This window comes from Columba livia, chromosome 1 (genome assembly GCF_036013475.1).
Source record: "Columba livia isolate bColLiv1 breed racing homer chromosome 1, bColLiv1.pat.W.v2, whole genome shotgun sequence".
NCBI lineage: Eukaryota > Metazoa > Chordata > Aves > Columbiformes > Columbidae > Columba > Columba livia.
The window spans coordinates 127,834,516-127,848,564 of NC_088602.1; the positions used below are offsets into that span (position 1 = coordinate 127,834,516).

The following is a 14,049-nucleotide window of genomic DNA, read 5'->3' on the forward strand; positions in this document are numbered from 1 at the left end:
TTGATGTTCTGCTCTTCTCTGAATACCACCTGAATAAGGTCAGTTGGCTTTGCAGGAGTCTCTGCTTCTGTGAGAATATGTCACCTCTTTCCCACAAATAACTATATGTGTCATAAACAGTTAAACAGTCCCACACTTTGATTTTTCTTCAAATGGCAGTCAGACTGGCTAAGAGCTATCATCACCACCTCTGGACCCCTCTAATGTTCCTTTAAGTTTATTCTTATTTCCTGATAAAGTGACTAGAACTAATCGCATTTTCCAAGGGAAACTGTACTGTCTGTGTACATATTTGCACCATATTTTCAATGTCCTTTCTTTCATGTCTTAACATTTTGCTTGCTCTTTCAACAGCATAATGCAGAGTGTTGTTACTGAGCTGCTTACAACAATAAACAGGTCTATGTCTTGAGTGATTGGTTAATTTAGCTCCAACAAAAATTATTAATAGCTTAAATTATTATTTCTAACATATGGCACATTGTATTTGTCGTACACACTTAGCCTTCAGTCATGTTGTCCATTGACCTACCTAGCTTTATGAGGATGTCATTCAGTTCTATCAAAGCACAGCAACTTTGAATGTTCTTGAGTTATTCTCAGCCTCTGTACAGCTAATCTTGAGTCTTGAACTGAATCTTTCACCCTGTTTTTCAAGTCACTGGCAGATCTAGCATTTCACCAGAGCTGGGATGTCCACCCCATCTTGCCTGAATTCCTTTGCGGTGTTGTCAATGAATCTCTGGCTGACTATCAATGTTCCCTCTCTTCAACTCTTTGACACCAGCCCTTCTTCCAGAGTTTATCTCCCTTTGTTCATCTGCACTGCTACCTGCCTGGCAGTTTCAATCCTGGAGTATGGCCCATTCTTTGTACTGTAGGTGATGACTGGTCTTCATTATTTGAGCAGTATCCCATCTGCAGACCTGGCCTACCTTGTGCCTGGGGCTGGACATGTGTGACAGAATGCTGTCCCATTTTTTGTGAGGTGTTTACAGTGAGAGTCCCAGGTCTCTTCCAGGGTCCCTTTCAACTTCTCTGTCTGGGTAACCCTTATAGTGATAAACAGTATTAACAGTCACTTCTTCAGAGCAGAAAACCAGTAGAAATTAGGCCGCTTATGTGGAATGTCACGATGGTGCATGAGAATGAATCACATCCTCCACTGGCTAAAGAACTCTGTTATCTTCTGAATGGCCTTGGGAAAAAGGCGAGATTAACAGTGTTGGCATGTCCTGGAATCTTGGTTTTAAAAAACCCATCAGCACTACCTGTTATCCCCACCAGTGCACAATGGGCAACAGGGAAGGAAGAGATACTATAGGGGGGAAAGGAGAGTTGAGCCCCTCTCGGAAAGAAGAATGCTTTGTGCAAAAGAGCTGGGTGCAACTAATCTTCCCCACCTCAGGCTTCTGGAAACAGATATTACTGACTCAAGGGGCCAGGGCTACCGCCTTCCTGCCTGCCAGGTTTTTTGTGTCAGAACTAGTCAATTCTGTGATGACAGCACTGCGTTTGGGAGAACATAAAAGTTGGCTCTGCATAAAAAACAGGCAGAACAAGATAATCCAAAGTAGACAATGCAGCAAGAATTAAATATTTATATAGACAGTAACAATTTGCTAGCATGTAAATAAAGATTGACACATGGATAGATGGAAACGAAAGGAAGGAAGAAAGAAAATAAAAATCTATGTCTTCAGGGGACATTTCTCTTGAAGTATTTTATAAGTAAGTCTTTCAGAACTGGCATGGGCATATTTCCTCCTGATACTTGACCACTGGCAGAAGCAGAATCCTGTATACCATGACCACTGGGTTAATGTAATAGCTGAGCTCTCAAGTCCTTAATACCTGTTGCAGCATTATGAAAGCATCTTCTTCAGGTGCTTGATTAGGAATCCAAAACAAGAGGGGAGAATGAGCCCTCAGCAATTTGGAATGAAAAGGAGGACTCGCCGTTGCCAGTACAGTTACCAGCTTTCCATCTTCACACTGAGCCATGAAGTGAAATTGTTTGCTGCTCTCAGGATGGGCACCTTACCAAAGCAAAGAGAAAAACACTGGTACCCACCAGTCCAGAACTGTTTTACAGGCCTGGATATAGCTAGGTAGACAGAAATTAAAACTCAGTGTGGGAAAACTGTCAAGAGAGGATTCCTTGCAACTGTGTGTTAGGAGGGTGTCGCAGTTTAAGCCGAGCTAGCAATGTAACCATGATAGCTGCTTGCTACCTCCTTCACCCCCCCACCCCACAAATATGGGAGAGAATCAAAAGTGAAGGGAGAAACTTGTGGATTGAAATAAACACAGTTTAACAAAATCACACTAATCTATAAAATGGAAATAGAATATAAAATAAAACATACTCAATGCAATTCCTCACAAACTCCATCTGCACTGAGCAGCCAGTCCCAGGAAACAGCATCTGGTGCCAACAGCTGATCCCAGAGAGAGAAGAGAGGGGAAAGAAAAAAAAAAAAAAAAGAAAAAAATGGCAAAAAGGCCCAGAGGCCTCTCCAAAACAGCAGGATGGCTAAAGGCCAAACTAATGAAAGTCCCAAACGGAACTCCCCCAAACAGGTCTTGTCCTAGGTCTGAGAAGGTTCTGACTGTCCTTAACTATGAAGCATGATTCTAATGGGATGGAATATTCTTATTGATCAGTCTGGATGCCAGTCAAGCTCTGCCCCATCTATGTCCCCGTTACTAGCCACCTCACACCTGTGGGCAGAGTTCAGAACAGAGCAACTAAAAACATTAACTCTGTCCCAGGGTGTTATCTTCTTGTTCTCAAACTAAGTCCAAACAGTGACCATGCTAGATACAAAAAATAAAGGTTTCTAACTGCATGAAGGAAAATTAATTAGTATTCAGTCAAACCAGCACAGGGGGGGATTGGAATTGTTTGTCTTTCATGTGGACAGACACTTGTAACATGCCCAGGTTCAGTTCCCTTGCAGGACCATTTGATCTAGTGAGGAAACAAACTGCAGAAGGAAGCCAAGGTTATTAAACTCTTGCTGGTATATATGGAGACTAGTGAGGACGTGTCACTGTTGAGACAGAGTAAATGACAATCCATAGTCGATCTGGATATTGCCATTTAGTTGAGAACTACCAAGACTAGAGTTTTTAACCTGCTTAGTATCTTCCTCACTTTCCCCACTTTAGTCCAGCTGCTATCCATATGTACAACCATTACATTCTGCTTGCAGCTAGCAAGCAGGCTTGTGCTCCAGAGTAGAAAAGTTCACTTTTGGACACCCATGCATACACACAATTATCTGCGGCCTGACAGCATTTACAATTTAAGTGGGGGGCTTTTTGCCTGCCATCAGTCCTACTAGTGACACAAAGTGCCTACTGCAGATTAAGAAAAGATGGAGAAAGGCTAAGGAAGCTGGGAAGCCAAACAAAGGTATTAAGTGGTAATTATTAGAAGTGAGACAGCATCCTTCGCATAGCTGAGTTATGTCCAGTGAGTAAAATTGGAAGAATCATAAACTCTGGCAGGCTAAATGTAAAAATAAAATAAGGGAGGTCAAAAAACAGAATGAGGAACAGGCTGTAAATGGGGTAAAAGCTCATAAATCCTTTTTTAAACACTTCAGCCGTAGGAGTGTCTGTTGAGCTGTAAATTATCACTGCAGAAGACAAGGTAAGGCCATGGCAGGAGAAAAGCGTGCTCTTTAGGATGAACGTCAGAAGGTTCCTGAGCTTATTTATTTATGAGAAACTTGTAGAGGATCTGCCTGATATTGAAGTGGCTGTAGAAGAAGCTATAGGACACAAGAGCAAAATGAACCTTAATACTTTGGTGCAAGTGAATGATGTCCACCCAAGAGCTCTGACAGAACTCACACATGAAGTAGCTGAAATGCTGGTTAGAGTTACCAGCTTCTCACTTAAAACAGTCTTGGGCCCTGAGGCCTGGAAAGTTGACAGATGTGACATCAGTTTTCTAATAGGGTTCCAGAGGAGATCCAATGAACTAGCAAAGCCTGACTGAGCCCGTTATTAGAAACTGTAGTAAGAAAAAAAAGCAAGGAAGGAAAAATAGAATATAATGAGGAGGAGACACCATGACTTTTGTAAAGAGAAGTTCTACCTCACAAACGTTCTGAAGTTACTTGAAGGCATTGGGATGTATATGGATAAGGGAGCTCCTATTCCCAGAGTACGCTCAGGCTTCTAGAAGTTTTCTGATAGTCTGTCATCAAATTCATTCCTTGAATGGATGAACAGTTGGTTGAAAGATAGTCAGCAGAGGATAAAAATAAATGGTCAGTTCTGACTAATCACAAATGATATCTTCAAGATTGAACAGCTCCTTAGGTGGACTCCTCAGCTCTGGCTGAGTAGAAATCGAAGAAGCAAATGCACTGTTAAGAATAGTCACACTGGAAAACGGGACAGAGAGGTAAACAGAGTGTCTTGGAGGCACTTCATTAACCCCTGGTGCATCTCACTTCAATATCATGTGCTGGTCTCAGGACTGATGAAGAAGACTGGGAAAGTTTGGAGAAGTGCCAATGGAATGGTTTATGTACAAGAAGCAGCAGAGTCAGATAGGGCTCATCAGCTGAAGAGAGATCTGACAAAGGTTTGTAAAATCCTGACAGGCATGGAAAAGGTGACTAGGAAATGACAGTCCTTGGCTTCTTCCAACGTGAGCACAAAGGGCATCAGAAGAGCTTAGTAGCTTCTCTGTTCTGATGGGCTAGAAGAGGTGCTTTCCTCATAAAATGTAGATCTCCTTGCTGTAGGAGGCTGTGGATGTGAAAAGTCTGCACAGGTGCAGAACACAAATGTACAACGTCATGGAAGAAAAATCCACTGCAGGTTACCAAGCACAAAGACCTTTGGCCCAGGAAGTCACTGAGCTGCAAAATGTGTTAGAGTATTCTGGGGAAGTGTCACGTCCCATGTTACTCCTGTGTAGGCATTTGCTGTTGGCCATGGTTAGAAACTGGTCCTGGGGAGAGGGGCTGCTGATCTGACCTACTACAACTGTATTTATGTTATGCTTTTATGATTCTTCCATAAGAGAGGCAGTCACGCTACCCAGACTATCTAGCCTGGATAAAGCATGAGCTGCTACATGGCTGGGAATGGCCTTACCAGGAATAATGGGAGGGTGGACTAGGGGGCAGCTTGCAAGTCCTTTCTGATAATAGGTGTTTTAGTTAAAAGGCATTGCAATTCAACATGGAGCCTGTGACAGAGGGGGAAAAAAAAAGAAGGAAAAGTTACAGAAACATCTAAAGAGAGCGGCTTGTACAATGGTCTCCTCACAGGCTTCCACCAGCTGCTGACAGTGTATTCAAGCCATGAGGCCAACACTTCTTTCATAAACTCTTGGTTCCAGGATATCATCCCTGCAGCCCTGACATGTGTTCTTGCCCTCAATAAAGCAGGGTCTTTTAAGTCTTTGTGGATTGAGTCCTGGGTATTTATGTTTCTATTTTTAGTTACAAAACACAGTGACACATTTTTAACTGTAAAGCCTTTAGCTAATCATTGATAGACTGATGCCTGTGAAAGAGTACTGTAGTTATTCAGAGTCTACAACTTCCTCTTTCAAAGTTTAGTGCTTCTATATTCCTTGGCTGTTTAAACCATATTTTTACCCTGTAGAGAGCAGAACTTGTGTGATATACAGATAATATCCGGGGCTTTCCTTACTGTCTAAAACAGGAACATGTCCTAGCAGTTGTTCAGTTATCATTTCACAAACTGCGCCTCAGAAATTTAGACTTGAAGGTAAACTTTGGTATTTGCTGGAAAGAGAAATCAGGTTTTGTTACTCCTGTTGTTCCTGTTGCCCCTCCATTGGGGATTTTAAATTGGGCATGTGCCTTTCTGCATGACCGGATGCAACTGGGCTCTCCTGCTCCCCAGCTATGGCTGTATAGCTGAAGCTGCTATTTTGTGCCTGGGGAAAGAAAACATAAAGTGCAGATCATTGCTTTTATATGAATATTTACCCACTAGATAAAGATATCAACTCATACCTGAAATAGTTTATAACCTGGGTCCTCAGGTGTAGTGTGTGTGTGTGATGAACATGCTGCTGAACCTACAAGAACCCACCAGTAGCCAGGGGTATGTATTGCTTTCTAAGAAGCCTAATGTCAGGAGGTAAGGCAAAGAATTAAACTAATTGAGATGAATGTTATGAAATTAAACAACAACAACAACAAGTTGCATCCAGGAAATTCAGAAGTTTTTCCACTATTCATCTCTCTGACCCTACGGCCAGCCAGACTGAAGCTGGCCAGGAGAGGCAGGACTAGAACTGTAGAATCTTCAATATGGCCTTTGCAAGACTGTCTCCTAATGTGTGTCATAAGGAAGTGCAAGGTCTTCACCTCCTGTCTGTACAGATGTCAGTCAACCCAGCAGTGATATCTGGTCAGGATATCCTATGGTTGTTCAGCAGAGCGCTGCAGTGCTGCACCAGAGCATGACATTGAGTTGGAATGAGGAGAAACATGGCATTCAGCTCAACATTATGACTCAAATTTGACCTGGACATCAAAGCTACAGGTATCACCCTGTGGTAGATGCTAGAGCCTGCAGAGAAATGTGGTTACCTGCTTGGTAACCTACACTGCTGGTAGACAAAGTTCCTGCTAACACGTCCAGGATTGCAGCCCCGCTGCAGACGAGGCCAAAGTGAGTTGATGCAGTACAGACATTACTGTGGATCTGCAGACCTTGTGTCATGTGTTCTGACCTCAGAGCTGCCTCTGCTCTGTTCTCACTCTGTTCTCTGCTGCAGCTGGGCAAGCAGCGCCTTTCTGGGAGCCCCTCGAGGATAAGGGGGAGGAGAGGGGAGCAGTCTCCTCTGTCTTTCCCCACAGTAGGCAATGCCTCATCCCTCCACAGAGCCCCTTCTTTTGCCATGTTCATCAGAAGGTCAGGTCTTCTAGGAACAGGTCCTGGTTCTTCAGTGAGGTCACTGCAGCTGCACACCTTATGGGGGAGCTGGTCTACTGAGAAGGGCCAGCAGAGATGAGAAAGAAAAAAAATCCTGCTTCCACCATCTCATCCATTATTCAAAGACTGAATACTGTGGCAATATTTTGATGTACTTCCATCAACATCACAGAAATACTAAAAGATATTGCCAGCCATGCCCTGCCCAGTACTATTGTGATTTTTCTGAACTCTCTCAGGCTGGCATTGATATAGGCAAAGAGGGAGGAGGGTATATCTCTAGCTCTGGGGATTTTAGCTTGAGATAGGAGGATCCCAAAAGGAAACAGAGAAAAATGAGACAATTTAGCAAAACCGACAGGAATTAATGAAGTGATTCTGTTCTCCTGTCCTTCCAGGTGAAAAGGCTTCATCAAAACTGTAATGTCTGTTCTATGTCTGTGGGGCGAGGAGGGGTCTGCCTGCCCAGACAAATTGATTCCATTTTTCTTTTCCTTACATTTTTCCACCCAGGATTGTATGTTTGGGCACCCACAGGTGAGAGAGTGGGGACTGGCCTTACAAACTGTTGCAGGTGCTAGAAGCACAGCAGCAACTATGCCACGGGGGTCTAGGGATAGCTGACAGGCAGGTGTCCCCCAGAGTCACCTCAGCTTTCCGTAGATGAGATCTACAGAGTAACTAACAGCATCCATTAAATGGGGGGGGAAAAAAAATCTGATAAGTGCACAAACCAGCAACTAACTTTTGAAGAAACATATGATGTGGATGTATGGCACCACAGTTGCCAGTATCAGCTTTCTTTCATGCTGCAGTTTCTTTGGTCTGCTTGTCAGGCTATACTAGATTGTGAATTTTGCAACTGCAGTTGTCCCTGGGATTAACTGCACTTGTCCACAGCATATGACAGTTTAAGGAACAAGGTGAAAATTACAGGAGTCAACACATGGGGACAGGTAGAATGTGATTACTTGAAACTATGCAACCAGATGACAGGAGACAAAAAAAAGTATTATGGATTCTTCAGGCCTGCCATGTGGTGAGCAAGCTTGATTTGTTGTTCTTTACTGAAGTGCATTGGGCTTGGGGTTTTTCAATCAAAAGTCAAGTTTGTAAATTGTTTCTCAAGCACTCCCGTTTCTGAGTGACTGATCATTCAAGGATGTGTGATGCCAACCGAGAGCATTTCTGCCAAGTGGTAGCAAGAGCAGGGTGAGAGGGATGTGTGTGTGACTGAAGCACTTCCGTGGCTGCTGCCTTTTCTCTGCCCCTGAAGGAGAGCTGTGGGCTTGCAGAGGTAGCTGCAAGGGACCAAATAGGAATGCCAAATAGTTGATGGGGTAGCAGCTGGTAAGCAGAGCTTTACAGGTGGGTGCTGTCCACACTGATGGCTGTGATACCTTGTGCTGTCTATGTGGTTTGCACAGCCTCCTTGTGTGTGTGATGTCTATGAGAGAAAATGTGCGACTGCTGTGATTAAGTGATTTTTAAGAGATTGAAGACTGTAGTAAATTGATTATTTCCAGTTTTGTCCCCACAGCGGATGTGTGCTGTGGTAGGGCTGTGACACACAGGCATTCACACTGTATCTTTCTCTCTAGGTTCTCAAGCATCTGCGCCACTTAAATTTCACCAATAACATGGGGGAGCAAGTGGATTTTGATGAGTTTGGGGATCTGGTGGGAAATTACTCAATAATCAATTGGCATCTCTCCCCGGAGGATGGCTCAGTCGTTTTTGAGGAGGTTGGGCACTACAACGTGTATGCCAAGAAAGGGGAGAGGCTTTTTATCAATGAAAACAAGATCCTATGGAGTGGATTCTCTAAGGAGGTAAGTGCTCACAGCAATGTTTCCCAAGTTGCCACAAGCTGAAGTTGCAACTAACCCTGCATACTCCTGTATTATGGTTCCATTTCTCATTAAAAGACTCATTCATTTTGCTGTTTACATGGTCTCTGCCGTAGTCTTTCACACTCCTATTACACACTTCTGGAAATAACGGGCAGCTGGTTCTCTTCTCCTACACATTTGATGAGCCTAAGTATTAATGCTTTAAATAATACCTTTTTTCTGGCCCAGGTAGTTAGCTTGGAATTTTGTAATGCTGTTTCCACAAGGACAAGAAATTGAGAAAATGAGTCTGGTTGTTGACTAAGCCAAGTTTTCCTGAGCACCATAGTTTCATTACTGAAACAGCCATTTCTTCTACTCCCAGTATCTCTGTATCAAGAAGTGACTCTTCCTGCTCCTTGTTAAATTTGCAGCTGTTTCCCTTGGCTTTACCCTCCAAGTCCCAGGGCCTTCCACATATCCTTGCCTTGCAAACCAAACAGAACAAGCCCTGTCAGTCTTTCCAGGTTAATTTGGACATGGTCCTCAAATAGTGGGAGATGCCAGTACCTGTTAACTTTTTTTAATCTACCAGAAGATGCTTATGTAATCTCAAAAGTACATGGTGTAGCCATTGACTTTATTCAGGCCTAAGTCCTTCTCTGCTTTCTTACATGTGTTAGATCTTTTCAGCATAACTGTATTGTCCCTAGCAGCCATGACTGTGTCTTCCCAGCATGATGGGAATGCGGTGCAGACATCTCTGGACAAGAGCCAGACGAGCTGCCACCATAGCCAGCAGCAGCCCACTCCAGCCTAGACAGAAATCCCGGCTCCCAGAGGCAACACTGAGCGGACATATGGCTTGTGGTCTGGGAGCTGACACAGCGTTAGCTTAGAAAAGTCATTGGCCCTGCTGCAGTGTTTAGATGTGTTAAATCAGCACCTGATTTAATGAACAAGGCGATTCACTTCCAGGTGATTATTCACGTTGGCCAACAGATCGGACACCTGCTTCTGCAGTAGCGTAACTTGCCTAACACAACTACACCAGCAGTTAAGCCTTACCTTCACTCCAGATACCGCAGTTTCACTTCTGGTTCAAATCCAGGCCCCTGTGACAGAGGAATGAGTCAGACATAGCACACTGTAGCAGAAATACTGAGCTCAGGCTTTTCTAAGCCCAGCGGGAGACTCTGAGCCCAAACTACAAGTGGAATTAAAAAAAACCCTGATATTCTAACCCCTTTTTCTGACCATTGTAAAATGCCACTGACACCTATTCCAACAGGCAGGATTTATTTTTTTTACCTTAAATTGAGTCTAAATTCCTCTAGCGATGCAATATTTATCTTTGTTCTCTGTCCTAAACTTCAAAAAATGCAACTGGATGTTGCAGTGTCATACCAGGGCATGCAAATTGTGTGCCAGTGGAGGGGTTTGTAATCTCTGTGTCTCTTGCAGCTTTCTTTCCAGTTTATAGAGTTTGAATTTCTTCCAGATGAAAGGCTCTGCTCACAGAGTGGCCAGTACTTTACTCATTTAAACTTTCTATGCCTCTGTCATCCTCAAAAAAATATCAAATGTAGTTAATTGTAACTCAAGAACTTCAGCATTGGCCAGACTTGCAAAAGAACAAGTTAAGGAGTAGGTATGATAGATAGATTCATTTTGGCAGGAGTTGATGAAATTCCCCACAGAATACTTAAGAAGGCAGCCAAAGCAATCTCAAAAGTACTGAGCAATTCATCTCTGAGAAACTGGGAGGATGGGTGATATCTCAAAGGATTACAGGAGGGTAATCATAATACCTGTTTTTAAAAGCAGATATGAGAGAGCCAAAGGAATTACACACAATAGAGCTGAGATTCAGTAATATAAAAGACTTGATAAAAATATATATATTAAACCATTTATAAACACTTAGAGGATAATAAACCGATAAGAAAAAGCCAGCATGAATTTGTCAAGATGAAATCATGCCAAACCAATTTAATTTTCCTCCTTGGAAGCAAAATCAGTTTAGTAGATAATGGGAAATCAGTGCATTACTTCAGTCAGGCCTCTGATTCAGTCCTGTTCAAAATCATCAGTGACAGCCTAGGGAAAGACAGTCTTGACTGATGAAGTCCTCTTGGTGGATGCACAACCTACTAAAAGACGGTCTCAAGGAACAGGTATTAATAGCAAACCGTATTAATAGCAATAGGTTTTAACAGCAAGGAGTGCTTCAAGCGGGGAGCTGCAGGGATTTGCCCCGGATATGTGTCTGTCCGATTAATTATGCAATCCTGATTAACACCTTAGAAACAGGGTTCCCAAACTGTGCTGCAGCTGTACTTCAGAGTGACAGCCAATGGTGACTGCTCTCAGCTGCAGGCAAACACCAGAGTTACAAAATCTGTGGATCCACATAGGAGTTGGCACTACCAAGGACCTGCTTACCCTGTGGCTGAGGTCAATGCTTGCATACGGGCAGTTTCCAAACCATACCCTGGACTCACTGCCGAAGTGCATCCACACAGGAGCTTCCTGGAGATCAGCAGGTTAGCAGCACTTGGGCAAAAGAGCAGCAAACTTTCAAAAAGGTGAATGGAGGCTTCCAACCAGAGCTGCCCTTAGGTCTGTACAGATGATGGTACCTTGCTGCCAGTGGAAGTCGTGGGTTTAACTACCCTGAGCTGAGAAAGCCATGTTTCATGTCACCTCTCTTTCTGTAATCTAGTTGGGAAAAGGTGAGCTGAACCTCATGCCATGCTTCTGTGTAGAAAAGGCCTAGACCTCCAGTCACTATGCTGAACACCTTGTTATCAGTGTGCCTTAGGCACGCGGTGAGCATGCCCAGGCAGCCACTTGCTGCCAGGATACAACTGTGCCCAGGTGGGCTCACACACAGTGTAAATACACAGCCAGCAGGTGACACAGACCATCATTTGCAGCAACAGAAGTCTGGAAGCCTTCAGATCTGCTGATCTACATCTTTAGATGCTCAAGGTTCTCAAAACAGGGTCCTTCTTTCTTTCATATGAAAACACCTCTTGTTCACTTAGTTTACCTTTTTTTTTTTCTGTATGGGTTGGAGGGGTTCTTCAGAAGAACAGGAGGAAGTGGGTTTCAAGAAATTGTTTTAAATCCCATAAATCACTAGCAGTCAATATGTGATATATGGGATTGGCAATCAGCAGTCAGAGCCCATCATCTGCAAGGCTGACTGAAATTCCTGCCAGTAGAGATTCATTGTATTTTAACCATATAATGACTGTTTTCTGGCATGTGTATCATGGTTCACATACCAGTCTGTAGGGCCCACAACACAGTAGAGATCACAAAGATCTGCTGATCTTCCCTACCATCCCTTGATGTGTTCTTTCAAACAAATATCACTGCAGTAGGTTGGGGAACACCTATTGTGCAAAATGTGTCTGTTCTGTGGAGGGAAGATGGGAACCTCTGAGGCTCTCCATCCAGCATGCTAATCAAGCCATAACACCCTTGGAGGAAGGCCAAGGACCTGCTGTAGAAAGGCTGTACGTGGGACACTGCCACCATTAACCCTCCTTGGGCTCTTTTCTTGCAGGTGCCTTTCTCTAACTGCAGCAGGGACTGCCTCCCGGGCACCAGGAAGGGCATTATTGAGGGAGAGCCCACCTGCTGCTTCGAGTGTGTGGACTGCCCTGATGGGGAGTACAGTGATGAAACAGGTAACACCCACAGAGCTGTTTTGAGTTTGGAGAGGACCACGTGAGGTGTCTCGGCATCGCCTGCACGTGGGCTGAAGTCACTTCCCTGCAGTGCTGAGCTGAAGGTTCCCTCACCAGGGGCCTTCACAGAAAGCCTGGCGTAACTTCTGAAAAGCTTACAGGAGTTGAGTCCTGTGGTCCTCAGGTCCTGCCTTCTGCTAAGCCTGCTTGTCCCTTCTGCTTTGAGTTAGGAGAATTAAGAACTTGCATATAAGAAGCCTCTCAGGCAGTCACAAGCAAACTCTTTGCACTATAGCAGTAGCTTTTGTTCCTCCAAAAACCTGGAGGACAGAGACACTCCCTACCCTAATCCTAAGTTTTGGAGTTATCTGTTTGCCTCCCTCTTTTCCTCATGTTGTCAGTGTTTTATTTCATGCTTTACAAAGAAAGAAAGTCAATTCCATCCCTGACTTCACAAGCAGAGAGGATTATTTCCCTTTACAGGCTCACCAACCACAGTTTCTGTTGAGCACTGGCACTGCAAAAGAGCAGAATCTCTGGGTCCTCTCCATAGACATCTTTTTTGTTGGTTTCAGCGGGAGCTTGGACCAAGCCACTCAGGTTCTGCAGTGGAGGGAAAAGATAACCTCACTTTTAGAACTGGTTTAAAAATTCTGAATTTCCAACACCATTAGGGCTCCCTCAGTGCTGGGCATCCCCAGGGTTAATGAAGGCCAGTAAATCCTTTCAGAAGAGCAGCCCCCTCCACACTGCAGAGTGCTTGGAATCTCCTCACACCCCCTCCAGCAGCACTGGTCCCAGCACATGGTGCAGACCTTGCCTGAGATGAAAACCTCAGTAACCTGCTTGCAAAATGGAACAAGGGGTCTCCTTTGGGAGAATCTGATTTACATACTATCAGACAGGAATTATAATTTTTTCGCATGAACATATAGTACTACAGGATGCTTGGGAGTAGCATTTTCAAATTAAACAGAAGCAGTTCTGGTCTTGTGTATCAGGGGTTTTTTCATGTTTTTCACATGATTTTGGGAGCTAGAACTGGTGTTCTAGTGAAATTTGTGGGGCTGCAGGGGCAGCTGCCTTCTGACTCCACAGTTTCCTGCTGCAATTTCAGCTGACAGTAATGCTCTTTATTTCCTGAGCTTGCCAGTTTTATAGGCCTAGAGAGCAATTTTACTACCAGTCTCATCCAGCTGAGACAGTGATGCTACTGAAAGAGATGATCTGTCGCGTCCTCTCCCAGCTGTTTGCTGCCACCCTTTGTCCGGGAGCAGTGCTGGCACTCAGGGGATCATAGAGTGAGTTGGATCAGGTCCCTGGTCTTCCTAAAAACAAACTCTTGGCAAGCTGAGTTTCCAGCTAGAAGGAGAAGCTATCTGACCTCTAGTGCTAACACGAAGAAGGGAGCAGGAATGACCAGCCTTGGGGAAGGAGGGAGATCTGCTTTGCTCCCTTCAGTGGCAGCATGGTCTGTAAGACACCACAAGACAACAGGGAAGGCACATCTTTAGGATGCAGAGCTGAAGAGCTGCCTCTGTCTCTGCTAGAGGTGGTTGAGCTCCCTGCTA

General features: G+C 44.2%; 1 protein-coding gene across 4 annotated transcripts in view; it reads left to right on the plus strand.

Moving 5' to 3' along the window:
* The window catches only part of CASR (calcium sensing receptor), an 82,436-nt gene that overhangs the window by 62,275 nt on the left and 6,112 nt on the right, over positions 1-14,049 (plus strand). For all 4 annotated transcript variants that reach the window (XM_005506262.3, XM_065049993.1, XM_065049992.1 and 1 more), the window contains exons 5-6: positions 8,547-8,777; positions 12,355-12,478. In XM_005506262.3, the coding sequence (XP_005506319.2) occupies positions 8,547-8,777; positions 12,355-12,478 (355 nt within the window). The remainder of the gene's footprint in view (positions 1-8,546; positions 8,778-12,354; positions 12,479-14,049) is intronic.